This window comes from Suncus etruscus, chromosome 6 (genome assembly GCF_024139225.1).
Source record: "Suncus etruscus isolate mSunEtr1 chromosome 6, mSunEtr1.pri.cur, whole genome shotgun sequence".
NCBI lineage: Eukaryota > Metazoa > Chordata > Mammalia > Eulipotyphla > Soricidae > Suncus > Suncus etruscus.
Window position 1 is genome coordinate 23,516,962 of NC_064853.1, and position 26,997 is coordinate 23,543,958.

At 45.0% G+C, this 26,997-nt stretch overlaps 1 protein-coding gene across 1 annotated transcript in view; it reads left to right on the forward strand.

The window, feature by feature from the left end:
* Nucleotides 1–26,997, forward strand: part of USP24 (ubiquitin specific peptidase 24) — a 140,153-nt gene that overhangs the window by 106,326 nt on the left and 6,830 nt on the right. Inside the window, 19 exon segments of the mRNA XM_049775466.1 lie at nt 405–487; nt 1,232–1,373; nt 1,589–1,708; nt 2,052–2,272; nt 2,591–2,715; nt 5,841–5,982; nt 6,606–6,756; nt 8,215–8,310; nt 9,032–9,135; nt 12,432–12,545; nt 15,569–15,665; nt 17,863–17,917; nt 17,920–17,978; nt 18,559–18,576; nt 18,578–18,604; nt 18,606–18,645; nt 20,917–21,027; nt 23,894–24,015; nt 25,242–25,355. Of these exon segments, the coding sequence (XP_049631423.1) occupies nt 405–487; nt 1,232–1,373; nt 1,589–1,708; nt 2,052–2,272; nt 2,591–2,715; nt 5,841–5,982; nt 6,606–6,756; nt 8,215–8,310; nt 9,032–9,135; nt 12,432–12,545; nt 15,569–15,665; nt 17,863–17,917; nt 17,920–17,978; nt 18,559–18,576; nt 18,578–18,604; nt 18,606–18,645; nt 20,917–21,027; nt 23,894–24,015; nt 25,242–25,355 (1,941 nt within the window).

The window sequence follows — 26,997 nt, forward strand, 5'->3', positions numbered from 1 at the left end:
GCTTGCAAGGCAGACACCTTACCTTTAGCGCCACCTTCCGGGCCCCGACAGCTCTCTTTTATAAGGAACAGAAGAGGATGAGGGTTTGTGGAGAATCTGCTAACGTGGCAGCTGGTGGCTTGGGTAGAAAATCATTCCTGGGGTAGCATTCCTGGCCTACCCCTGGGGCTGAAGGGCAGAAGGACAACCCACAGCCAAGGTTCTGAACAGACTCTCCATCTCGATAAACCTCCCAAGAGAATTTCAGCCACTGGGTGATAGTTCAGTGTCTGGAACTACCAAGATATTTGGGTGGCGAAAGTGAAATCTGTGCTTTAGCTTAGGTTCCTGCAAATAAAATTCTGGCTCTATAACTTACAAGTTCTGAGGTCATCCATTAATATTTTGACTTTTTATTTCCACAGAAAATGGGGAGAGAGCAGATTTTTAAGAATACTTTTCAGGGAATCTATTCTGATCAGAAGATTTGTAAAGACTGTCCTCACAGGTCAGTGACAACGTCAGTGGACAAAGGAAATGACCACTTTCATTTTTTTTTTTTTTTTTTTTTTTTTTTTGGTTTTTGGGCCACACCCGGTAATGCACAGGGGTTACTCCTGGCTATGTGCTCAGAAGTTGCTCCTGGCTTGGGGGACCATATGGGATGCCGGGGGATCGAACCGCGGTCCGTCCAAGGCTAGCGCAGGCAAGGCAGGCACCTTACCTTTAGCACCACCGCCCGGACCCCACTTTCATTTTTTAAGTGATGCTTTTGTTTTTGAGTGATGCTTTTGCTGTGCGCTGAATCTTATATTTGTTGAGACTCATGGACATGTCTGTATGTTTGTTGGATCATGTTCTTTGGTTTCCATTTATAAAAATTCTTTGTTAAAACTTGAAGCAACTGAACTTGTATAACTTGGTGTTTTTCTTGAGCGCTGGACTGTTCCAGGACAAGGGAAGAGGTGTGTTCCAAGTATAGTTCTGTGCTCCAGCTCAGGAACCGTGGTCATATCAGGGTTTTTTGTTTGGGGGGGGGGGGTTGGTTTTTTTCATTTTGGTTTTTGGGCCACACCCAGTGACACTCGGGTTACTCTTGGGGGTCCATATGCCAGGGATCGATCGAACCCAGGTCCATCCTGGGTCAGCCTCATGCAAGGCAAATGCCCTACCGCTTGCTTTTGCTCCGGTCCCCATACCAAGGTTTTTCACTTCATTGTTGATCCTGGTTTTTCTCATATTTCCTAATCAGGTATGAGCGTGAGGAAGCATTCATGGCTCTCAATCTAGGAGTCACATCTTGTCAGAGTTTGGAGATCTCGCTGGACCAGTTTGTTAGAGGAGAAGTTCTAGAAGGAAGTAATGCATATTACTGTGAAAAGTGTAAAGAAAAGGTATTCACTGACTCTTTTGGAAAGCAAGAAAGCTTATTATCCATGTACTTGGCATTCAGGTTGCTTGGTCAGATCACTGGCAAGCTCCTGTTTCAGCCATGATGCCAGCACTTGTCCAAATGGTGGAACTGGTCTGTTGAAACTCTGACCTTTGTATTAATGACTGTGCTTCTTTATTTGCTCCATGGAGGTAATTAGGTGTTGTTTTCCCATAGAGAATAACAGTGAAAAGGACCTGTATTAAGTCTTTACCTAGTGTCTTGGTGATTCACCTGATGAGATTTGGATTTGACTGGGAGAGTGGACGCTCCATCAAATACGATGAGCAAATAAGGGTAACTTTATTTTTCCATGGATTTCTTATAGCCATGATTTCCTCCCCTCTTTCACTGTCTCTTATATTTTCAGCTTTAGTATCTGAGGAATACACAGTCCCTGATGTAAATACATTAGACAAATTGAGAAACAATAGCCCTTGTTTCTCCAGAGCCTCCATAAATAAAACACTCATAATGCTCACACTGGAGACCCCTTGGTCTTTTCCGGCCTATGGGCCATTCCCAGGCTTGTACTTAGCCTAAGTAGGGAAGACACCATCCAACTCCCTTAGTTGTGTCTTGACACCATTGAGTATTGCTTACTAGTCAGTATTAATATGACAATTTTGCTTTAAAATAGTTTCCCTGGATGCTAAATATGGAGCCTTACACCGTTTCGGGAATGGCTCGCCAAGATTCATCCTCAGAGGTTGGTGAAAATGGACGAAATTTGGACCAAGGATGTGGTGGATCCCCACGGAAGAAAGTCGCCCTCACAGAAAACTACGAGCTTGTGGGCGTTATTGTGCACAGTGGACAGGCACACGCCGGCCACTACTACTCCTTCATCAAGGACAGGCGGTAAGAGGCCTGCACATACCCGTACTCCTCACTCTGCTGCCCTCCACATCGCCATTGTACCCCATCCCTGGCTTCTCAACCACTGGGCAGCACACTCCAGAGATGCTCATTTCATCCGGGGTTTGTGGCTTCTTAGACCCTTGTGGTTTGACCTGTTGCTTTGAAACAAATGGCTGTGACTAAATTTTCTAGCTTTTATCAGATGGTAATTCCCTGCTTTTTTCGTAAGTTGGTAGAGATCAATGCTGGACCTGTGGTTGTTCGTTTGTTTGGGGTTTTTTTTAACATTATAACATTTACTTTTTCTCTGTGCTCTAGGGGATGTGGGAAGGGAAAATGGTATAAATTTAATGACACCGTTATAGAAGAATATGACCTCAATGATGAGACACTGGAATATGAATGCTTTGGAGGAGAATATAGACCAAAAGTTTATGATCAAAGTGAGTATTCCTATGGATACTTTCCATTCCCTTTGCTTCTCTACTTCAGTTTTCTGCTGATAACACTATTCTTAACTTAAAGTCACAATCGGTAGAGCCCCATCCTCAGCCCATTTATCCCATCCACACCCCTTTCATTCTGGAAGGGCAGGGGGCTGGGAAACAGCTTCCCCGACTCTCGTGCTTGGAAGAAGACTCCTGCACAAACCTCTAACCCATTGTCTGTATTTTCCTGTTGGTGAAATCTGCCCATGTCTCCAGGTGTGGCAGCCTCTGTGAGTCATTGTTTGCAGGTTTCTCCAGATATTAGGAGGTTAAGAAAATCTGGAAAACTTCCTAGGTACAGCATGACTTGGAAATGATAGGGATGTCTTTAGAGGGTGCAGAGATAGCTCAGTGGGCTGAGTGTTTGCTTTGATTCCCAGCACCACATGGGTCTCCCAAGCACTGAGCTGCTAGGAGGCTCTGAACACAACTGGGTAGTTCCCAGAAGCATATATATATTTTAAGTTTTATTTTGTTTTGTTTTGGGGCCACACCCAGTGATGCTCAGGAGTTACTCCTGGCTATGCGCTCAGAAATCGCTCCTGGTTTGGGGAACCATATGGGACATTGGGGTCCATACTAGGTTAGCACAGGCAAGGCAGACGCCCTATCACTTGCGCCACCACTCCGGACCCTTAATTATTTTGATTGACATCCATGGAAGTTTATCACTGATCCACATTGCAAAACTGCAGAATGTTAATATTTGGACTAAGGAGTGGTTTCTTCTAGAACGGGGGAAAAAGATGTCTTGATTCTGTTCGCTACTCTAGCTAGATCCATGAAAACTAATTGGTGACTATGTTCAGGCTGCTTACAGGGGATACAGGGTTTTGTCTTCCTCATCCCCCCTCAGCTCTGATACTGCAGTCCGCGACATCGATAACACATAGCTGTGCTGCCTGCACACCCCATGGTGCTCACTGAGGTATACATCAGGTTGCCAGCTTGCTTGCACACCTGCTCATGGGGTCAGGCGCTCCCATTGTGTTACTCAAGTATTTTGGTTATTGTACTCTCTGGTGTCACAACCTATGGTGAAAGTCTGATACCCCTGGCTGTGGCATAGCTGAACATCACAGCTGGCACAAAATAGAGCTATCAGATTTGTCTGTGGTATACCAGGGATTAAACTCTTAGCTTCATGCCAAGAGAGATAGTACAGTGGGGAATGTGCTGGCTTTGTATGCAGCTGACCCAATTTCTATCCCCATCATCACATATGGTCCCTTTGCCCTGCCAGGAATGATCCCTGGACACAGCAATGTTGGGGACTGTGACTTGTTTGAGGCCATTTTGCTGTTCTTTCTGCCATAGTCCAGCCTTTTACCTAAAGGCTACATGCAGTCTTGCTGTGAGTTTTTGAGCTAAAGAGAAAGGAATGTGCAGCTGCAGGATATAATTAACTCTAGCCCGGAGGAGAGCAACACTGTCCGGTACCGTTATCAGAAACTAGGCCTCACTCCTTAAGACCACATTCCGGAGTGAACTAGGCTATTATCAATAAGTGTATGCTACATTGTCTGTTCAAGATCACTGAGGCAAGCACATCTTGCACCACCTCCTGATAGTTAAGCAATTAGGAATGTAGCTAGAAGGTCACTAGAAATTTCCATGGAAACAGCACGTTCATCATGACTTGCAGGTAATCCTGCCTCCTAGCCCACTGCCCATTTCCTTATTTGGAGAATGCTTTACTTTCTTTGTTCCTTGAAACCTGAAATATATCCTTGCCTTGTATGGGCCTTCGCGCCAAAAGTATGACTGACATCACCTTTGTACTGCCCCCTTCTCCTTCACTATATAAGAAGGAGCTGTAGTCAAATAAAGTTGCCTTTGAGTAGTGAGACGCTGCCTTGGGTCTTTATTATTAACCTCTCTCAGATTTTTACAGGTGTGGTTGTTCTTCTACCCAGCAAAATAGGAGTGCGGTTGTCTGTGAAGCCTTCCCAGCTAATTCCTGCTGGCCGGGCCCCCCTGGGGGGCTTCAGGACCCCGCATTTTGGCGCCCAACGTGGGGCTCGAACCCACGACCCTGAGATTAAGAGTCTCATGCTCTACCGCACAGCAACACTGGGCATGCTCCTCCTGCAAAAAAGAAATTCCCAGCCTTAAACTTGCAAACACCTTAATCACTGAGGGCCTCCTTCACTTTTTCCACCCCCTAACTATTTAAGGGGCTTAGAATATGGCTCAGGTTTTAGAACCTCAGCGCACTAAACCATAACAATAGAAAAAATTAGATTTTTTTAAAAATTGGCAAATAATTCTGTACAACAGTCTAGAGATGACTGACTTTTTAGAAGGAAGAAATAATGTCAAAGAGAAATTAGTATGCAAACTTCAACCTTAAAACTCATTTCAAAGAAGTAGCTTATTAAAACTTTGACATTTTTTTCAGCTATAAAGATGTATGGTTAATTACAGAATATATCTCTAGCACCTATATTTTGAAGCTATATACGTAGACTTTGGTAGCCCGAAAGCACAGGTCTGTGTTACTTGTCAAAAAATGTTCCAGTACTTTCCTACAACTTCAGTGGGAGATGTGTGAGAAGCTTTGGGTTTTCATTTGATACCGTACCAAGATTTCTTGCATCTCATGGATGTAATCTTTATCTTCTGACTATAGTTTTACCTATTATACACAGAAATTGTTAGTGGGATCAGTTATAACCCTGTCCTGTGTCACAAAACTTAATGCTTTTTTTAAATTTTTACATTGTTTTATTATGTGTTACGTATGTTGGGGGACCTGCTGTTCAACTATCCGGGCAGGATTGTTCAGTTCCTATCCAACAATACAATAGTACTGAGGATCATTATCCATGCAGTGCTCAGAGTCCTGGGTCCATTCCCACCAAGATCTGCTCATGCTGTGATAGTACCTGGAGCCTTACCCATCATTATTGCAGGGAGAGAGCATGTCCCGTGGATCAGGGACTCAATTCAGGCTCACACATACTATGTCCATGTTCAACACTTGAGCCAGTATCATTTTGATACTTTTTTTAGGCTATTAAGGCAAGTGAAACCACCCTTACTGACCAACACTTCTTTCTCCATGTCTTGTTGTAAAGCCAACCCCTATACTGATGTTCGCCGGAGATACTGGAATGCCTACATGCTCTTCTACCAAAGGGTGTCTGATCAAAACTCCCCCGTGTTACCAAAGAAAAGTCGGGTCAGCGTAGTGCGGCAGGAAGCCGAGGATCTTTCACTGTGAGTGCTCATCCATGTGGGTTGCTGTGGTTTGTAAATGCATTTTGGGCTCTTTTCCTGTATTATTTTGTCTGACTTAAAGTGATCTGTAGCTAGAGAGAAGTTCTATAATGTTCCTTCAGTCCTTTTTTTTCACACCAGACATGTTGCTTTCTTAGCAGAAACAGTGTTTAGAAACATGCGTATAAGGGATTTTATTCCGGGTTGCATGTTATCTCTAGTCCTAGAATTTCTTGGATAGGGTTATATCCCAAGCACAAATCTGCACCAGCATTCACCAGGAAGACTTGGTTTTGTTTACTTGGGTGCTCTTGGGAGCCACACCCAGCAAAGATTGGGGTTGCTCAAACAGTATGAGGGGAGGACCTTGAGTTCCTGGCCTGAAACCTGTGTCTCTCACATGCCAACCACAATTTTACTCTTCCCAGCATCTTTCTGAGCCATGCAGGGTTTGTTGGGTGGTTGTTTTTTTGTTTTTTGTTTGTTTGTTTTTCTATGCCAAATATGAAAACCAGAAGAATCACTGTCACATGTCAAAGCCTCATTTCTGGAGTCGTGAGGGTGGCACAGCCATTGAGACAAAAGGTGCCGCAAACAGACAGGTTTCTGGTCATGTCTCTTAGGTCAGCACCATCATCTCCAGAAATTTCCCCTCAGTCGTCTCCACGACCCCATAGGCCTAACAGTGACCGACTCTCTATCCTCACCAAACTGGTTAAGAAGGGAGAGAAGAAAGGCCTCTTCGTTGAAAAAATGCCTGTCCGAATATACCAGGTAAGAACCAAAGAAAGAGTCTGAGGGGAGCAAGAACCAGATCAGCATCAGGCTCTTGGGAAGGGCTAGAGGCATCCTGCAAACTTTCGGTGGGTGGAGACACACTTCACGCTGTGTCCTCTGACCCACCTGGCTCCTGACCATTGACCATACTATGCTGACTGGGTGGCCACAGGAGAGCCCTAAAAGGGGAGTGAGCAATGCAGAAACATGTTGATTTATGGATCTGAAGAAAAATAAGTTAAGCTTCATAACTTTGTGTAAAACAGTATAACAGTGATGATTATTAATTACTGAATATGTATTACATGGTCTATGCTTTAACCAGGGGTCCTCAAACTTTTTAAACAGGGGGCCAGTTCACTGTCCCTCAGACCATTGGAGGGTCTGACTATAGTAAAAACAAAACTTATGAACGAATTCTTATGCACACTGCATATATCTTATTTTGCAATGAAGAAACAAAACAGATATAAATACAATATGTGGCCCACGGGTCATAGTTTGAGGACCACTGCAACAAGTCCTAAAATACTTCTGTGGAGTAGCAGGGATTTTTTTGTTTTATCGTAGGGCCACACCTAGCAGTGCCAGGAATGGATCCCAGAACTCTTGCATGTAAAAGCAGGTGCTCAACCTGATGAGCCATTTCTTTAGCATGGCTGTGGGTTTTATTCCCCCTTTTCAGGTGGAAAAACTGAGGCTCACAAAAGAGAAATGATTCATCAGTATCAGAGCTAGGATTTAAATTCATTAACTGCCCAGTTTTGACTTTGTATGCGAAGTACAAAAGCATTGTGACCAAAACCAAAAAATTTGAGGCTGGAGACTTTCATTAAGAGAGGGAAGATGGGGCCAGGCGGTGGCGCTAGGGGTAAGGTGCCTGCCTTGCCTGCGCTAGCCTTGAACGGACCGCGGTTCGATCCCCCGGTGTCCCATATGGTCCCCCAAGCCAGGAGCAACTTATGAGCGCATAGCCAGGAGTAACCCCTGAGCGTTACCAGGTGTGGCCCAAAAACCAAAAAAAAAAGAGAGAGAGAGAGAGAGAGAGGAAAGAGTACGTCCCCATGGCCATCAGGCCTGCACCCAGTGGTTGCTGAGGGGGCTTTGCCATCTAGACATGTGCTCCCACCTTTCGAGCCATCTTCCTAGCCCACAGCCAGCTTAAATTTGAAAGATTTACTATCTCTCTTCTTTTTAATTCAAACTTTGATAGAGGGTCTTTATCATCAGTGATACCTAATATAAAATACATTTAGAGAGTTGTATAGAACAGGTTAAGGTGTTTGCCTTGCATGTGGCAGACCCCAGTTTGATCCCTGGTGTTCCTGGGCACCATTGTATTTGGCTCAAATCCCTGACAGATTCTTTTCACCTTATCTAATATGTTACCAGAAAAATTTCCACATATTTAATATCTTTCATTTCCTGAAAACATTTGGTGATCTTCTTTTGCAGATGGTGAGAGATGAAAACCTCAAGTTCATGAAGAACAGAGATGTATACAGTAGTGATTATTTCAGTTTTGTTTTGTCATTAGCATCACTGAATGCTGTAAGTACTGATCAGTCGTGCGTGGGGAAATAAAGACCACAGATGAATAACTTTTAGTGACACTCTAGAAGCCTCCTCCTGGCCCCAGATGTCCACATTCATGATTGACATCAGACAGCCCTGCCCTGTCGCTTCCCAGTTGATGCTGAAGTCAGGCAGCATCTGGGTTGGGGGTTGTGAATGAGTTGTGGTTTCACATTTTGGCTCTCAGTGCATCTGAGTTTCTAAAGCGTCTCGGATGGACTCTAGAGAGAGGATAATGGGGAGGAATGATTTTACGTTGCACAAGGTCAGCTGGCCTGGGTTCAATCCCTGAGCACAGAGTAGGAGTAAGTTGTTAGCACCACCTAGTATGTTTAAATAAATAAATAATAAAGTGTCTCGAATCACTTGAGGTTAAGTAGCCTTAAGTTTTGATATTAACCATGAAATCAGAAATTAGATTTTGTGGAAGTACCTTTTTCTTCTAGCTCATAATCAGATTTTATGAGACTAAAAGTTAATTTTCAAATCCTTCCTTTCTTTTCACAAAAAGGGGAGAAGCCTTCATGGTGTAGGTACCTCTTAGAACTCTAGTCTGAGGGCAGTTTCTGAAGGGGCTTTATGAAAAACTGAGTCTTTAAATTAAATGGAATATTTCCTATGATGATCCAGCTAGTTGTTTCTTCTGGTGTTTATTGTGTGTCATTCAAAGAGTCTCTCTTTGCTCCCTCTCCCCCAGACAAAACTAAAGCACCCGTATTACCCTGGCATGGCCAAGGTGAGCTTGCAGCTTGCCATTCAGTTCCTGTTTCAAACTTACCTCCGGACAAAGAAAAAACTCAGGTAAGAAGTAAAACATTAAAAATAAGTCATCCGGGGCCGGGAGGTGGCGCAAGAGGTAAGGTGCCTGCCTTGCCTGCGCTAGCCTTGGACGGACCACGGTTCGATCCCCCGGTGTCCCATATGGTCCCCCAAGCCAGGAGCGACTTCTGAGCGCATAGCCAGGAGTAACCCCTGAGTGTTACCGGGTGTGGCCTAAAAACCAAAAAAAAAAAAAAAAAAAATCATCCGTTGCAACAAAAAGGCGCTGGTTAATTCAGTTATAATAAGCTTGGAAATTCCAACTTTTCAAAACAGTGTAAAGGCAAATACTGAAATATCTCATTAAGTTAGGATTTATTATCTTTATGGGATTTCTAATCTAGTAAGAAAGATAAAACCAGCACCACAACAGCAGATAGGGTGCTTCCCTTGCACTCAGCTGGCCTGGGTTTGATCCCTGAGCCCCTCCAGGAAAGATTCCTGTACACTGCCAAGTGTGTGTGACCCCCAAGAATACATTAAAAAAAAGATGCCTCTTTGGGGGAATAAAAAGGTATTTGTGCTCTGAGGCAGGGTACAAAAGCCATGTCTTTGGAAATTGAGCAAAATCTTACACAGATAGGAGAATCGGGAAAGTATTGAAGACGTTAGAATTCTCAGAGGAGAGAGGAAAATATATAGAATAACAGGAATTGTTCTAGGGAACTGAGAATATCTGAATCGAGTCTTGGAGCACACTTTCCTCAGAAATGAGGGAAAAAAATGTTGCACCTGGACCTGAAGTAACTGTTTGAGCTGAGACCTAGCTTGCTCTTATTTTGCTTTCTGAGTGCCAGAAAAGGGAATTTGGTTTGATAGTGGGATGTCACAAAGGTGTGACCAAGAGAGCATATGCCCCACTGCGCCTGCAAACACTGACTGCCATGTTCCCCATGATGGGTCTGTGTTTTGCCACACTGGACGACAATGCTTGGCAAATCATATGGAATGTTGGGAATTGAACCACAGTTTGCCCCTGCAAAGCAGTGCCTTACCTGCTGTACTCTCTCCAGCCCTCCTCAAAGATGGTCTTTCTCCTCAGAACCTGCTAGCTGCCAGCTAAGTTGCAGGTTCTGAGTGGATCGCTAAGGGCAGCATGCTGGCTTGTGTGTGAACCTGAAGAAAGAAACTGCAAGAAGAATGATTTATCAGGAGACCAGTTTGCTACTTTATCCTTCCTTTCTCTTTTTCTCTTTCACTGACTTCCCTCATCAGAGAGTTGGGGGTTTTATTTTGGCGGTGGGGAGGGGTTGATGGGCCACACCTGGCTTACTCAGGCTTACCCCTGACTCTGTGATCAGAGATCACTCCGGAGGTGCTCAGATATCCAGTTCTGGGGATCAAGCCCAGGTTGGCTGCATGAAAGGCAAGCACCTTATTCCCTGTACTCTCTCTCCACGACCTGAGAGTTGGGGGGGTTTGCAGACAGGAAACCTGAGAAGAAAACAAATCAGTGACAACTTAATTTGTATGCATAATAATCAAATCTATCTTTACTCAAAGAGACAAAATGCTATTACTGCTGAGCATTGGATTAACTAAGGAAATTTTTTATTTGTGAAAGTGCTCAAATTATGCATATGTTTTACTTTTTTTTGTTTTGTTTTATGTTGCCTTTTTGGGTCCTATCCGGGCACTCGGGTTACTCCTGGCTTTATGCTCAGAAATCAATCCTGGCAGGCTCGAGGACTGTATGGGATACCGGGATCAACCCTGAGTTGGTGACTTGCAAGGCAAATGCCCTACTCACTGTGCTATCTCTCCAACCCAGTTTTTCTTTTTGCTTGCATCTATCATTTGGAGGTGTAGGAGTGGCAGGGTAGTGTGAGATCATGACTAACATAGCTGTCATACCCTGTATGTGTATGGTGGCCTCTCAGGCAGTGCTCAAGGGCACCTGAGGAACCTCTCATGATACAACAATTCTGAACCCTGGCCATGTGGTGCTGCTCAGACCTGACAGTGCTGGAGGCTTTCAAAGCCACACTGGGTGGTGCTGAAAAGTGAGAGGTTGGAGAGTGCAACATATAATGCCAGGGATAGAATTCTGGTTCTTAGGATTGAAGCAATAGTGGATAGGGCATGTGCTTTGTATGAGGCTGACCCAGGTTCAATCCACAGCATCCCATAAGGTCCTCAAACCATTCAGGAGTGGGGCTGGAGAGATAGCATGGAGGTAGGGCATTTGCCTTGCATGAAGAAGGTCGGTGGTTCAAATCCCGGCATCCCATATGGACCCCCGAGCCTACCAGGAGCGATTTCTGAACGTAGAGCCAGGAGTAACCCCTGAGCGCTGCCGGGTGTGACCCAAAAACCAAAAGAAAAAAAAAATCCAGTAGTAATTCCTGGATGCAGAGCTAGGAATAACCCTGAGCACAGCCTAGAAACCAAAAATAGATGCTAGTTCAAATGTGTGTAAAATATATTATCGCTGATCACTAAGCTCTCAGGTCTCCAAAATACTTTATCCAATAAAATAGGATGTTAGTGGCTATAGGAGAAAAGTGTGAAAGTGTTGATTTGCTAACCTATTCTAAAAAGGTACATTTTGTAAACATCAGTTAATGAAGAAAAATAATGTTTCAGGTCAGGCTTCCCCCCCCCCTCTGAAAAAGCCACAGCTCTTTTTTAAGAAAATGCAGAAGATAAAAGATTTTTTTTTGTTTTTTTTTTTGTTTGTTTGTTTGTTTTTAGTTTTTGGGTCACACCCGGCAGTGCTCAGGGGTTACTTTTGGCTCTATGCTCAGAAATTGCTCCTGGCAGGCTTGGGGGACCATATGGAATGCCAGGATTTGAACCACCGTCCTTCTGCATGCAAGGCCTTGCCTCCATGCTATCTTTCTAGCCCCTGTGTTGATTTTTTTTTTTTTTTTGGAGGGGGTTGGATTTTGGATCACACCCATCAGCGCTTAGGGATTACTCCTGGCTCTATGCTCAGAAATCGCTCCTGGCATGCTCTGGGGACCATATGGGATGCCGGGATTCGAACCACCATCCTTCTGAATACAAGGCAAATGCGCTACCTCCATGCTATCTCTCTGGCCCCAGAAGATAAAAGTTTTAAGATTTAAACTACTTGTGCATTCTATTAATTCAGGGGAGGGAGACACAATTAATTCAGATCACAAGGACCAAAAACACAAAGCACTGGCCAGCAGCGTCCCTGGTGGTCAAGAGTCCTGAGGTCACTTAGCCTCCCCAGTACAAACCTGGCAGCCTTAGACTCTATGGGGTACACTGGGTTCGTCCTCCTCACCTTACTGCCTTTGTTTCTGAAGGGTTGACACTGAAGAGTGGATCGCTACCATTGAAGCATTGCTGTCCAAAAGTTTTGATGCTTGTCAGTGGCTGGTTGAATATTTTATTAGTTCTGAAGGACGAGAATTGATCAAGTAAGTTTCAAGATCTTTTCAAGGAAAGAAAGTTGTGTGATGAGGAACTGAAATTCTATATCGCCCTTTGTTTCTACTTGAAATTAGTTTTCTAACTGGAGTCCACTTTAAATCAACTGTTGCACTAAACTGGAACAAGCGTTCAATATGTGCTAACAGCCAAGAAATTGCGTGCAAGCAGCCCCGAGCTCCTTGCTGGGGCTCAGGCTCCCAAGGGTTTCAGTCACCAGTTCCTTCTCCTCAGAAGCTGGGCCTTGGTAAGAAGGGGAAGAGCTGGACAGTCTGAGACCACTGCACAGTGATAAGTGTTGTCTGCCTTTGTGGGTGCTGGCTGAGATACTGTTTTGTTTTCTAATCTAAAAGTTTATTGCTTATATTTGTATATTTACAAAGATGCCTATAATTTATTTGGGGAGATTGATAAAAATTCAAAATGTTTTCATCTTAATTTTTATTCCTCACTAACTTCTCTCACCCATGGGGATGTTGATTTTCCTAAGGGAACTCAGCCAGTGCCTGACTCCCCGAGGTGGCTGGGGCTGCCCGTATCCCCTTACAGTGCTCACAGGGATTGCGCACACTTGGTGATGCTCGTGGGGGTTGCCTCTTTGGTTATGGTGCTCTGAAGGTCAAATGGCAGTGTTAGGGATTACTCAGTGATAGGATCAGGTTCAGGTTCACGCACCCTATCTTCATGGTGGCCCTCTGCTTCCCCGACCCCCCGATCTCTGGAGGCCAAAGCTGTGCCTCCTGGGTTCCCTATTGTACAGAGAGAGCTTCGCAGATAGTGTGCACTCAATGTGAATACAGGATCCACCCACATCATTATAAAAAGACAACCAATGAACAGTTACTATCTGTCCTTTCTGAGTTTGCTCTAGATGTGCCCTCTTAGCTATTGGTCCAGCTTAATTCCAAAGCAGACTTCCCCGCAAAAGGACACCTAAGTTAAATATTAGTTATTATGTTAATGTCACACTCATCCTCTGTTTGCAAGGAACTTGGTGAGGGTTTAGTTCATTTGATTATATCCAAGAGAAGCTTTGTAACTTCTTTGGTTTTAGTTCATTGATATTCCTGCCGGTCAAAAATTGCAGTGGATTAGCTGGTCTCAGTTCTGTCTAATGTGGAAGTATTGGCATTTTGTCTCATTCTTGAGATGACTTTGCTACTCATCACTGTCAGTTGATGTCATTTCATATTTTTGGATAATATTCTTTTACTTCTTTGCATTTAGTTGGAACTTTGATCATAACTTGGGTTGTTGTTAGAACTAGAATATATTTTGTAATGGCCTCTTAGTGACTGTAAGGTAAGAAATTGTACTATCTTACATTAGCCCTGAGTGGAAACGTTCTTGTTCTTCTGTGGTCTCGGTGCTCGGACCCATGGCCCCACTAAGGTGTGCATTTTTCTGCCAAGCTTAACCCCTGGTACCTTGTACTGATGTATTTTGGAAGGACAAATTTTAAATATAGCTTAAATTGTAAAAAATCAATGTGAATATCCCTTGTAGATGGGTCTAAAGAGACTCTTGTTACTTACACCAAGGACACGCTCCCTCCCTCCACCATTTTTCATGGTGGGAATTCTGAACCCCATAGCAGATGGGCAGTGGCAGGGTCTGTTCTGTGCCTACCTTGGACTGTTCACCAGTTCCTCCACATCGCTCACAGGCCATTTCTGAATAGCTTGACAGGCATCTTCTACATCAACTGAGACCAGTCCACACACTGAAACCCTTGGGCCTCAAGAATGTCCAGTTTGAAATTGGATATCCAACAGCTTCACACTTTCTTTTTGTTTCTGTGCCTACTAAGATACTTTGTATCCTTGATTGTTCTACCTTACCCTCTTTGTCCAGCAGGTCATTTGCAAAGTGAGGGGTTGGGCCCTAGTCCTTGGACTGAGGGGACTCCGCAAATTTTAGATTTGTTTACATTTTCCTGATAACTGATATATGTGTTAAGCACCCCCAATAGATCATTGCCAAAAGAGTTCTGAGTCCCAGCACACCCCCAGAGCTAAACAGCAGTGCTGGCTATCCTTCTAACTTTCTTAACATCAGAATTTAGAATCTGGGTGGGTTTGAAACTGCGCCTATCAGTGTGGTGCCCCTTAAGCAAGATAGGACTTGTTGACTCATTGCGTAGAAGGACCAAAAGTACTGTACTGAGAGCCCTGCCCTCTTCTCCCATTGGGAAGAGAGCCTGGCGTTTTGGGCCCTATGGAGACCGGGGGTGGGGGGGGAAGAAATACAAGCACTCCACCCACAGGAATCCATAAGACCGGGTGACAGGTTATGGGAATGGTGGTATTAGCAGCTGATGAGGTTTTCTGTTCTTGGTGACTGGACTTCTATAATGTGTTGAATAGAAGCTACAAACCTGTGTGCAAACCTGGGGGTCACTTCTTTGCCTGGTGGTGCCTGCCACCCAGCTCCAGAGAGCAGATGGTTTACTGGACCATGCCCTCTGCCACACTGAAGTGTGCCCTCATGGCTCATGCTACTCTGGGAATGATAGCTTTAGATCAGATATCTGTAACATGATGCAAATAAAATTCTCAAAGTACTTGGCACTGCATAACTCATCACCCTTATTATCATCTTTGGCAGGAAAGAGGGAAGGAAGAAAGGGAAAAACTTGATTGGCCCCAATTGCTTCTGGGAGGGCCGTGCATTGCGAGTGGGGAATAGGGATGAGAGAACAGGAATGTAAGTGAAGTATTGGGTGGAGGCTTGGGGTACCCAGAACTTCATCATGTGTCCAGTTTTAAGAAATGGCAGGGGTGTCCGGGGCACAAAAGGTACCTCACAGCTCCTTTGTACCCTCTTATGCTCCTCTTTGCATGGGTGGAAGGTGCTTTTCATGCTAGGGTGGTCTTGCAGTGACCATGTCCTGCCCCTGAGAAGCACAGCCAGAATTCTCAGCAGACCAGGACAGAGGATTCCTGCCACAGCAGGGAGCTTAGTTCTCAGGATTCAGATCTAAACACCACACCCAGTTTTTCCTTCATTGTAGGATTTTCTTGCTGGAGTGCAGCGTGAGGGAAGTCCGAGTCGCCGTGGCTACGATTCTGGAGAAAACCCTCGACAGTGCCTTGTTTTATCAGGAGAAGGTCCGTCTCACTATTTTTACAATTATTTCCCTTACATTTTGTATGTTACCATGTTGTTTTTTAAACTGCACATATTTAAGGGAAGCCTAAGAGGAAGATTAGTACTTGTCCTACTTAAAAACCTACCGTCTACGAACTGATTTCCTCACAAATGTCAGGAAAGGACCATTCTGGTCTTTCCACCTGGGTGGTCTAGAAACTTGAGTAGCAAGGAGCTGAGATGGGTTTGCGTCTGCTTCCAGATCCCTGGAGAATTCTCTTATGAGTCTTCTCTCAGGATTGTGCATCTCGGCTTTCTGAATTGGACTACCATGAGTCTGGAAATGCTAGGTGAACCCTCCAGATATTTGGGGTCCCGTCCCCCACCCCTAGCTGTCTCTTTTGGCTCATGGGACCCACCTACCTGCACCCAACCAGGCAGTGCCTCTTCCTCCCAGGCGTGGGCAAAGCCATTTTCTTCTTGGGTCTCCATCATACCCCTGGTCTTTGTTCCTGCTCTGAATTTTTCTCTTCTGTTATTTTCTGCAGTATGATTTTCAAGTACCCATTCCTCAGATGCTAAAACCACGATACTTATTACCATCCTTGGGCCTGGTTCCCCAAAGATTTGAAGCCTTAGGAAAGAAATGGCATTCGATTCTAAGTCTAATCATTGAATCTATTAATAAGTCCCAGAATACAACCATTACTTCCCCAGTTTGCTGTTTCAAACAGCTGACACAACATGGAAAACTTTGAAAAATACTATTTTCAGAACATATTGGCTCCTTATAAACTTTGGCTGGAGGCAGTTGTGTCTCAGTGAAGAAAATGAAAATTCTAGAAATTGCTGATTCAGAATCAGGTATTGGCTTTGCAACTCCCAGCACAGTCATTAAGGAAGATGATGTCAGTTTAGGTGGATGCCTTGCCTACCAACCACTAGATCTCCCTACCATGCCTGACCCCACATACGGCAATTGGAACAGGCTTGGCCCACAAATGAACAGGGAGGTCTAGTGTACCCTGTTAGGAAGGATCTAGAAGAAGGCTGTCTAGTCCCCAAGAATCAGAAGGAAGTGGAGGCTTACTCTAAGGCAGTGGTTTTTGCATCAACTTCAGTGATAGAATCAGTTTTCCAAGCAAAATCTCTACCTGTGTGCAGAGACCGTAAAACAAGCCAGTGGAAGCTGCTCAGAGCAATCCCAAAGTTTCCTTGTTGCAAGTTCCCTAAAGATTTCACTTAAGGATCTTGTCATACCCTAGCAAAGGAAACAGTAGAGTTAGTATATCCTCCCTGTGATGGGATAAGGCCCACCCATCCTACCCCATCTTGCAGGTGCAGGAAGGGAGTGGCAGAACACATAGCATCAAGCCATGTGCCTCCACAAATTCCATGTACTTCATGTCTACTTCCCCTCACCCACTTTCTAATGTCAAGTGCTAAAAAAAAGTGCTGAGATCTCTATCTTTGTTTGGGTGTGACAGAATGGATGGGAATATTTCAAAAGTCTGGACACCTTTTTCAAAGAAAATAAGCTGACAAAAGGTAGGAAGCCCGGTCTTAAGGCTGGTCTTCAGGGTGACAGATCAGATTCTAGGGATTTGTCCACAGACAGTCTGGGTGGGAGGGAAAGAAAGAAGCAATGTGATAACCAAAATGGCTTCTAAACAAATAAAACTGTTTTTCAAAGCTTTCCATGAGGCGTCAGCGGGCCTTCCAAGTAAGTTCCCAGTCGAGTTGGTATTCCGTGTCATCTGTCCAGGCTGTTCGCTCTCATTTGCTCCATGGCTTGGTCTCTAGCCCCTCTGGCCTGTGTCTGTGTTCCTATTCTTTGCATCTGTGATTATGTGAAGAAGTAGCAGAGTGGAGGGAGGGGTGCCCGACATGTCGCCTCCAGCCCCACGCCCCACGAACACCCATTTTTAAGACTGAGGGAAATTGACACTGGAGTAAATGGGCCCAATTGGTAGTAGCCTCTGAAAAGTGAAGAAACAAGTTGAGACTTTTCTTCCCATTGTATCTGCAGTATCCTGAGGACAAACTGATAATTCTTTTTTGCTCTCCAAAGCATAAATTCATCTGAATCAGAGACTGAATTGTATCAGATTTTTTTTTTTCCTTTTGTTACTACGGTACTATACTTCAAATAATCCTGTTACAGATGTCAGTGTTCTGTTCCTTTTCTTTATGTAATTTCCTCTTTCTTTATGCCAGTTAAAAAGCCTTCATCAATTACTGGAGGTACTTCTTGCTCTGTTGGACAAAGATGTTCAGAAAATTGTAAAAACTGTGCTCAGTACTTTTTCCTGTTCAACACTTTTGTACAAAAGGTAAATTTCTTCTAATATTTTCTAATACTGCAGGTTCATAGTGCAAAGGAAATTTTTGTTTGATTTGGTTGGGAGAGCCGCACTCAGCTGTAGCCAGGGCTTACTCCTGGCTGTGTGTTCAGGGATCACTCCTGGCAGGGCCTAGGAGACCATGAGGGGTGCTGGGGATCAAAATCCAGGTAATCCACATACAAGTGTCCCACCCATTGTATTATTGCTCCAGCCCAATCTAAAGGAGGTTTTATAGGAGAAAACTTCAAACTGGTCCTAAGGACCCAGAAGGTACACTTTTCTCAATACTTCTTAAAGGATCTTAACTTGTGTGCTATGTGGCCCAAGAGAATTCATGGATGAGGGTTTGTCTTAACTCACTGTGCATGAGGGCTCTGTGCTCAGACCTCGCTGGCTGATCACACTGTTACTCACTTCCGTGCACCAGTGAGTCTTGTAAAACTCGGGTTTTCTACATTCCATTTTAAACGAAACCTGTCTCTGTGTAGCTGATCCTGTTCTCAGCCAACTAGGCAAAATGCTTGTGAGGGCGGGAATGAAATGTGCCTTTTCTCACTGTTTGTGACAGCAAGGTATCCGGGCTGCAAGACCTGCTGCTGAGGCATTCAGCCTTGGCGGCACTTGATCAGCTTCCTCCTGGGCACCACGCGGCAGACAACCAGGTACACATACTTGTGGCTGCGCTCTCTCTCCTCTCTCTCTCCTCTCTCTCTCTCTCCTCTCTCTTTCTCTCTCTCTCTCTCTCTCTCTCTCTTTTTCTCTCTCTCTCTCTCTTTCTCTTTTTCTTTTCTTCTCTCCCCCCCTCTCTTCGATGGTGTCAGTAGCCACAGCCCCTCCTCCCTGCCCTCTATTTGGGGAGGCTGTGTGCTGCCAAGGATCAAACCACAGCCTTTCGCATGCAAGTCTGTGCTCCAGCTCTCTGGGCCATCTCTCTTGCTCCCAGTATTTTTGTTTTTATAAAACTTTGATGCTGGTTCTCTGTGGACTTGACACAGCATTGTTGTCCCAGTTCTTTCTAACAGCTTCCTCACAGGAATTTAATGATTCCAGCAGATGGCTAACTAGAGCCCCAGCCCATGCAGGCATACCAGTGTCTTTTAGAGGAAAGGTCGATGTTGATGGGGCATTTGTGACTTTGAGCTCCTCTTCCCTGCTCACTCTCCAGGATCTGAGAAGTGAGACTGTTCATGGAGGCAATTGTTAGTGGAATACTGGGAACAAAACCAAGAACCAGAAACGTGGCTGTACAACAAACAGTTGCACTGCAGGGAGGATACACATAAAAGGAAAGGGGAGGTTGGATTCTGTAGTAAGAATGGAGCATCTTTTGTGGGGGGGGGGGGGGTGATGGGCTCGACACCCCATGTGCTGAAGGGCATCTCCCTGCTTTCTTGATGGGTCGGGTAGCACTCAGCAGTCGCTTGGAGAACAATCGGTGCCAAAGGCTTGAATCTGGGCCACCTGTGTGTAAATCATGCACTCTGGTCATTTTGGAGTGTTTCTGTTTTGTTTCGGGGCCACACTTGCAAACTCTCACGTAGTGTGTTCAGGGTTTATTTATTCTTGGCTTTGCATATGGAGCGCCAGGGGTTAAACCCAGGTCAGCCGCACACACGTGCACAACCCACTGTACTCCTCGCCAGTAGAATTTTTTAGCCTATTAATGACTCTGGTATGAAGTTCCTAGATTTGTGTCTTTCCTATCTGCTGTATATCTTTTGATAGATTTAAAACATGGACCTGTGGTAGTGACTTCAGTTATTCATAGTGTGTGTACCTGTCTGGTGCCTGCACAGCTGCTCAAGTTCAGTGTTCGCCCCATTGTCTGACACAGCTTCAGCCTCTTCAGTGCAGGACTCAGATCTCCTTCCTGGTTGATGGCACATTGCAGAAGGAAGTTAAGCTCGTTCTGTGAGGCAGACACGGCAGCTTCACTGTGCCACAGTAGTTCATCATCTGTATGCCATGTGGAGATTAGTGCCTGGTTTCCACTTCTTGCTCTTCTATCCCAACACTCATTAGACGCTGGCATTAAATCTACTGACTTCAATCATTGATCGGGACCCAGAGTTGATAAAGGGGTCAGACTGCCTGTTGTAGCGTGTTCCTAGCTGGCTATAACCCCCAGTATCGCCTCGCCTCCTTAGCATTGCCGTTGTGGTTCCATGCACCCTGGTATATATTGCAGGACCTGGGCAGCACCGTATCCTTGGGCATTGACCTGCGAGACTGGTTGGCCAAGATTGCCAGTAGTACAGTCCTAAGTACTATTTGGGAGACCCAAATAAATACATAGTAAAATTTTGTTCACTCTTCAGGAAAATGTAGCCATAAAGTCATGTTCACTTTTTTTTTTTTATTTGCCCTTTCTCAGCAGCACTCGGGAGCTACTCCTGGCAAGCTCCAGGGCCTATATAGGACACCAGGGATCAAACCTTAGTTGGAAGCATGCAAAGCAAACGCCCTACCCTCTGTGCTATCACTCCAGCTCCAGTTATGTTCCCTTTTGATATATCATGTGGTCTGTGATCCTTACCACTGGAGGAGACAGAACACGTAATGTTGTTTCTGCATTAACCAAAGATGTCAGTCAGGGTCACAGGGAAGAATGACTTGACCTGCCCACAAGCACTCAGAACTGAGCAGCTGACAGGGCCTGTCTCCCACCTCACAGTTGTCCCATTGACTAAAGGATGGGCAGTTTTCTAGGGTAACTGCCCTGGAGTAAAAGCCCCCAGATCCTGCTGAATATATCCACAGACTTGTAGACGTTGAGTTGGTGCGCCTCAGAGAAATATTCTCCTCAGCTAGCCTCAGACTTCATAATCTCCTTTGCTGTAAAACCTGGCTCAGTCATGCGGACTTGGTCCATCCTTCCCTCGCTCTCCCTCTTGTGTTTAAAGTCACAAACAAGCCCTTCATCTCTATCCGCAGATCCGTCGCTGGAGCTCAGCACAGGCACGCGAGTTTGGGAATCTTCACAACACGGTGGCTTTGCTCGTTTTGCTCTCAGATGTCTCTTCCCAAAGGAACGTGGGTAAGCTCAGACTATCCTCACTGTTAAAACAGTGGAGAGAGTACACCCCCTGCCCCCTTGGGTAGTGCATGGGAGTGCGTTGCTGGTGCTTAGAATCACTTGGGTCTCGTTTGCCTGTTCTAATATTGGAGAAACCCTTAGAATGGTGGTTCTCCTTCCTGTTGAAGCTCACACTTGCTAGTATGCTCTGGTCAGAAAGACTAGAATCCACACGTCATTTGATACAGCTGCTATGGAAAATAGTGTATATCTTTCTCAGAATGGAAAATACAGAGACACTCTATAATCCAGCAAGTTTCACTGAGGGGTGTTTATCAGAAACAGATGAAAACACTAGCTCACAGAACTGCTTGCATCCCCGTGTTCACTGCAGCATTTTTCAGCCAAGATGGAGAAACTACTCAGAGGTCTGTCAGATTGTAGATTCCTTGTTCTTCCATATGCCAAAGGGCATCTGCCAAGTGAAATAAGTCAAGAGGAAATCAAGTAGCATACAATCTCGCTAATGTGAGGAATGTGTCACACACACAGACACACACACAATGAATGAAGGGTGAAGGGTACAGGCTTTCAGTAACAGAATTGGGCCTGGTTCTTACTGTGTGCCTGGAGACCAGAGATAAAAAAGATAAAACAGCCCCCCCCCCCCCAAGGGGGGCAGAGTCATGGTGCCTTGCACACGCTAGCCTAGGACAGGCCTTGGTTCAATCTCTCAGCAACCCATATGGTCTCCCAAGCCAGGAGCAATTTCTGAGCACATAGCCAGGAGTAACCCCTGAGCATGGCCCAAAAACGAAACAATCCCAAGAGATAAAAGGTGGGGCTGAGCAATTGCACAGTGGTTAGGGCATTTGCCTTTGGCCATGGCAACCTGGGTTTAATCCTTGGCATCCCATATGGTCCCCCAAGCCTGCCAGGAATAATTCCTGAGTGCAGAGCAATGAATAACCTCTTAAGTGCCACCAGGTGTGGCCCAAAAACAAAATAAAGAGATATATAAAGGGTGTTTATAATAACTCTATGGAGACAGAACTTGAAGCTTATATATTATTCGGTGGTAGTTTTCAGTAAAAATAGAAGAAACAGGAGCCGGAGAGATAGCACAGCGGTAATGAGTTTGCCTTGCAAGCAGCCTATCCAGAATGGATGGTGATTGGAATCCCCGCATCCTGTATGGTCCTCCGAACCTGCCTGGAGCAATTTCTGAGTGCAGAGCCAGGAGTAACCCTGAGTGCCGCTGAGTGTGACCCAAAAAACAAAAACAAAAAAAAAATTAAAAGAAACACACTGCTCACAAGTACACCTCAAGTATGAAAAAGTAATCCATTTTTATGCGTGTAAACAAATGATGAGAATTGCAAAGCAAGATGAAATGGACAAGTTCACAGTGAAATGTGTATTGAAGTTTCAATGTAATTAAAAAGTAGAAAACTTGGACATCAAATCCTGAATACACATTACACATTGAATTACTCCATCCAAAAATTCACATATATAGAATTATATTCATATACACTTTTATCTTGTTTTATTCATGTTAATCTTCACCTTGTTTCACAGGAAAAAACTAATCATGATATGGGGGGATGGTAAGGGGCATAAGATATAAGCATTAAAAACACATCAGATTTAAACACTAACTCAGAGCTCATAATTGTTAGGAAGTAGCCAGATTGGTTAGTCTTAGCTGTATGAACTTAATAGGCCACTTGTTCTGACCCCTCAGAGTGGGGTCCATCCAAAATCAACCTGTAGATATAGTATGGATGAGTAAGTAAGAGTTCAAAGAATTTATTAGTGTAAAGGGAATCCAGATGTGAAGTGTCCTTGATCTTTATTATGTGAACAAAGGTATAGTTGGTAGCACTACCTATTCTTGGCTCAGTGCTCAAACTTGTGCCCTCGCTTTCTCACTGATCTGGGCATTGCCACAGCCACCTCTGCAAAAACAGTATTCACACAGCAGAGCTGGTCACAAAGCACCCCACTTCCCTGGGCTTCTGGTGCCTTTCCACAGTGCTCTGCTTTGCCATCCGGAAGCCCCTCAACCAGTCTGGGAGTGGCATCCCTCATGCTGATGAGGAACCCAGAAGGCTCCACAGAAAGGTCTAGTGCCTCTTCACCTCGCAGCTGGCATGTGGACACAACAGCCGTGTCAAGTGCAGACCTTGAACCCTTAGGGCTGGGAAGGATTTTTGAGCCCTCTCTCTCCCAACTTTACAGGCAAGATGGTCTAAAGACAGGATCTAGAAAAGTCTCAGCATAGTTCCCTGTCTGAAGATGTTTATGACTCTGTGGACGGCTCTGGGGGAGCTGGGAACTGGCGAGTAGTTGGGAAGTAGTTTGCTTTCTCCATGTTGACTCCTCACAAAGCATTTCCCTCGTCCAGGGAAGTTTATCAGGGAAACTTGACTGAGCTCTTGCGTGCCTGGTACCCTTGCATGTGGGCAGGCTGTGGCATGACCTTTCTTTGAGATCCATTTTGAGAAACAAAGAGTCTTGTCCTGTGTTTTTCTTTAGAGGAATTTTAGACATGTTGTTTTGTTTTGGGGGGATTTTTTGTTGGTGGTGGTTTTTGTATGCTGCTTGTAATTCTCATCATTGGAAAGATGGTCTTAGGTTAAGAACACTAGGAACCTAGAAATTTAACACTTGCACAAACAGCTCAGACACTGAAAGAAGTAGGTAAACTTTTGTTCCCATCTGTTCACCTGGCTTCCCCTCAGCCCCAGGAGAGGGGCAGTCAAGTGCTCAGCATCTGGGTGTGACTCTTGAGAGATTGCATTATTGTAATGGGTAGACGGGTAGAGATGTGTTTCTTGAAGGAACATCTGGTAAGTGGGTTTTACTTCTTGGTCTCCTAAAGCTCCTGGTGTCTTTAAACAACGGCCACCTATTAGCATTGCTCCCTCGAGCCCCCTGCTGCCCCTCCATGAGGAAGTAGAAGCTTTGTTGTTCTTGTCTGAAGGGAAGCCTTACCTGTTAGAGGTATGTACGTGTTCTTTTGAAGCTGTTATCTGTCACGGTCAATGTTTGCTGCTTGAGGAAAAAGGCCTTTGGTTATTATATTTTTTGCATGTAACTGACGAGTTACATCAGAATTTTGTTAAGAGAAGAAATGATTCCTTACAATTAACTTTTCCTGGGTGTATGTTAATCAGTGAAAGAGATGGTTTACTTCTCTCTGACCAAGAATTGGACCTCTGGCTCCATCTTGGCTCCTCGCCTCCAAAGCACTCACCATTGTGACTGTTAAAGTTTGTTACCAGAGGTTCTGGTTCCGGATCACTTGTATGTTTCCTCGGTTCTGGAATCTCACAGTTCTGAAGCACACATGCCCCTTGCTCCTCAGGACTGTAGGTGGGCTGCTCTCAGCCTGCTACTGTGGCTATGCTTTTTGGCCCAAGAAGTCCCCTGATCCCCTCCCCCTTTGAGAATTGTCTCTCCACCCTTCTGTAGTAACTGATTTCTGTAAATATGCATCTACAAACAATATGTCTTTATTGGGGGCTGCCCCCAGCAGCATTCAAGGGCTGCTTGCTGGCTTTCTGCTCAGGGAGTCATTCCCAGTTTTTCTGCTCAGGGGGTCATTCCCGGTGGTGCTTGGGGACCCATGTGGTGCCATGGTCAGCTGCTAGCAACTAGGCAAGTAAGTGCCTCAAACCCTGAACTGCTCTCTCCAGCCCCAGCAAACACTGCATCTTACTGGAATTTATATTACCTCAGTTGTGCTGTGCACCATATCTCTGACTTTTCTTTTCGGTTAAAGTTTTATTTTTTTAAAAAAATGTCATAGGTAAGAATTTTAATTGGGGGGGGGCAGTCACTTTGAAATTCTGCTGAAACTCCCTCTTTGAAGGAAAGGTGCACATTTCATCAGACAGACTGACACCCCTGAAACCTGCCCAGGGTTACCCCTGATGGTTTCAAGTCAGTGTCTGATCTTGAATAGAGGTTCCCAAACTTCTTTGACCAGCTACCCCCTTTTCAGAACAAAAATCACTTAGCGCTCCTCTTGAGATCTTTAAGAAAATGAGCAGAAAGGGCACAGAGGCAAATACTTTGGCCTCCGACCACTGTGCCAGAACCCCTGGGAAGGGGTGGGTTGGGGCAGCCTTGCCTGCTTTGGGAAACTGATCTTTCTCGTTAGAACCAGAAGCCTTGCTTGCCTGTGAATATGCCTCAAGAATACAGACCTGTCCTCTCCTCCCCAGGTCATGTTTGCACTTCGTGAGCTGCCGGGCTCGTTGCTGGCACTCATGGAGATGGTGGTGTACAGCTGCTTCTGCAACGAGCACTTCTCCTTCACCATGCTGCACTTCATCAAGGTACCCCTCTGCGTCCTTGTTTGTGATGAGAACCTTCCCATTTGCCCTTGTCTGAACTCACCTTCGGTAAATTAACACCTCCAAATCCCCCTTAGTGTATAATCATCCTAAACTTTCTCTTATGTTTGTTTCCCTTTTGTTTCCTATTCACATTTTTTGCATAATTGATATTTCATGTTAAATTGTTAATTCTGTTTCTTTCCCTCGTTAGACATTATTCCTAGTATTTTCCCCTGTCTGTGAGTGTGCTCTTTTATCTCCTTTGTTACCACATCTTGTCTGCCCTTCTTTTACTAGTTGTCTGTATTTGCTTGGGGTTCTATGTGGGGAGGGTCATTTTGTACCTGATACTAAGGACTTTGTGGTGCTGAGGAGGAAATCCAAGGCTCCCACTTGAAGAGCAGAGCCCCTGGAGTCATCTCTGACACACACCTCACACTACCACCCTTGTCTTCCTCCCCCCTCACTCACCCCTAGGTTAGGTTCACTCTCTGATGAGTCATCTTTATTATTAACAGTAGCAAATGGATTTCTGGGGCTGGAGTGATAGCACAGCGAGTTGGACATTTGCCTTGAACATGGCCTACCCAGATTCGATCTCCAGTATCCCATATGGTCCCCAACCCTGCCAGGAGTAATTTCTGAGCTCAGAGCCAGGAGTAACACCCCTGAGCAACTCCAGGTGTGGCCCCCAAAATACCAAACAAACAACAAAATGGCTTTCTGGTTTCAGAGTGTTTTCCTGGGAAACAGTAATGTAGTTGATGTTGAAATTGGCCAGTGCCGTCATCACGATCACTATGTACCAAGCACAGGCACCATATCTCACACCTAACTCACCCGTTCTTCATCCATCCTTTGAGCTAATTATTAGATACATTTGGGGCACAAATATTCTTTGTACATTTGAAAGTGAGGCCTGTGGTAAGAGGAAGCTTGAGGAGGCAGGGAGTGAGTGAGTGAGTGAGTGAGTGAGTGAGTGAGTGAGTGAGTGAGTGAGTGAGTGAGTGAAAGAGCACAGCCAGAACAGTGAGCTAAAGGTGGCCCACAAGCAGGCTCTGCAGGAGAATTTGTGGGTCCTGGCCCAAAGCCTGTCAAGGAAAGGAAGGGCAAGAGGGACTTTGCAGGGGAAGCTCCAGGAGCTGGAGTCTGGGAAATCATAAGGCTGCTTTGGAAGTGCTGTCTCAGAACCTTAGGAGAAAGCTCAAGGTGGACCCACCCGTGGCAGGAGCAGATTCAGGAACTAGTAAAGGACAGAGTGGGCAACTGATGCAACAGCCTGGCCCCAGGCATAGGCCTCAGCCTTGCCAGCTACTGCCTTTCTGGGCCTTGCTAGGAATATCTTTAAGCCTACATATATGTTTTATTTTCATTTCAAGTTACACAAATAATATATGATATTCAAAAAACTAAGATGCAAATCAAGTCGACTCTATCCACCACTCTCTATCCCGTGTCACACCCCTGCGGCTCCTCCCCAAGGTACATGGACTAATTAATTCCCTTAAATACATCAACACCACAGAGACAGGTTGTTTGGTAGTACTTTGGTGTGAGCCTCTCCAGGCCTCTACCCATGAACTGACATATTCATTCACATTTTCTCATAGAAATTTGGCAACACTCTGTTGCCTGCACCCTG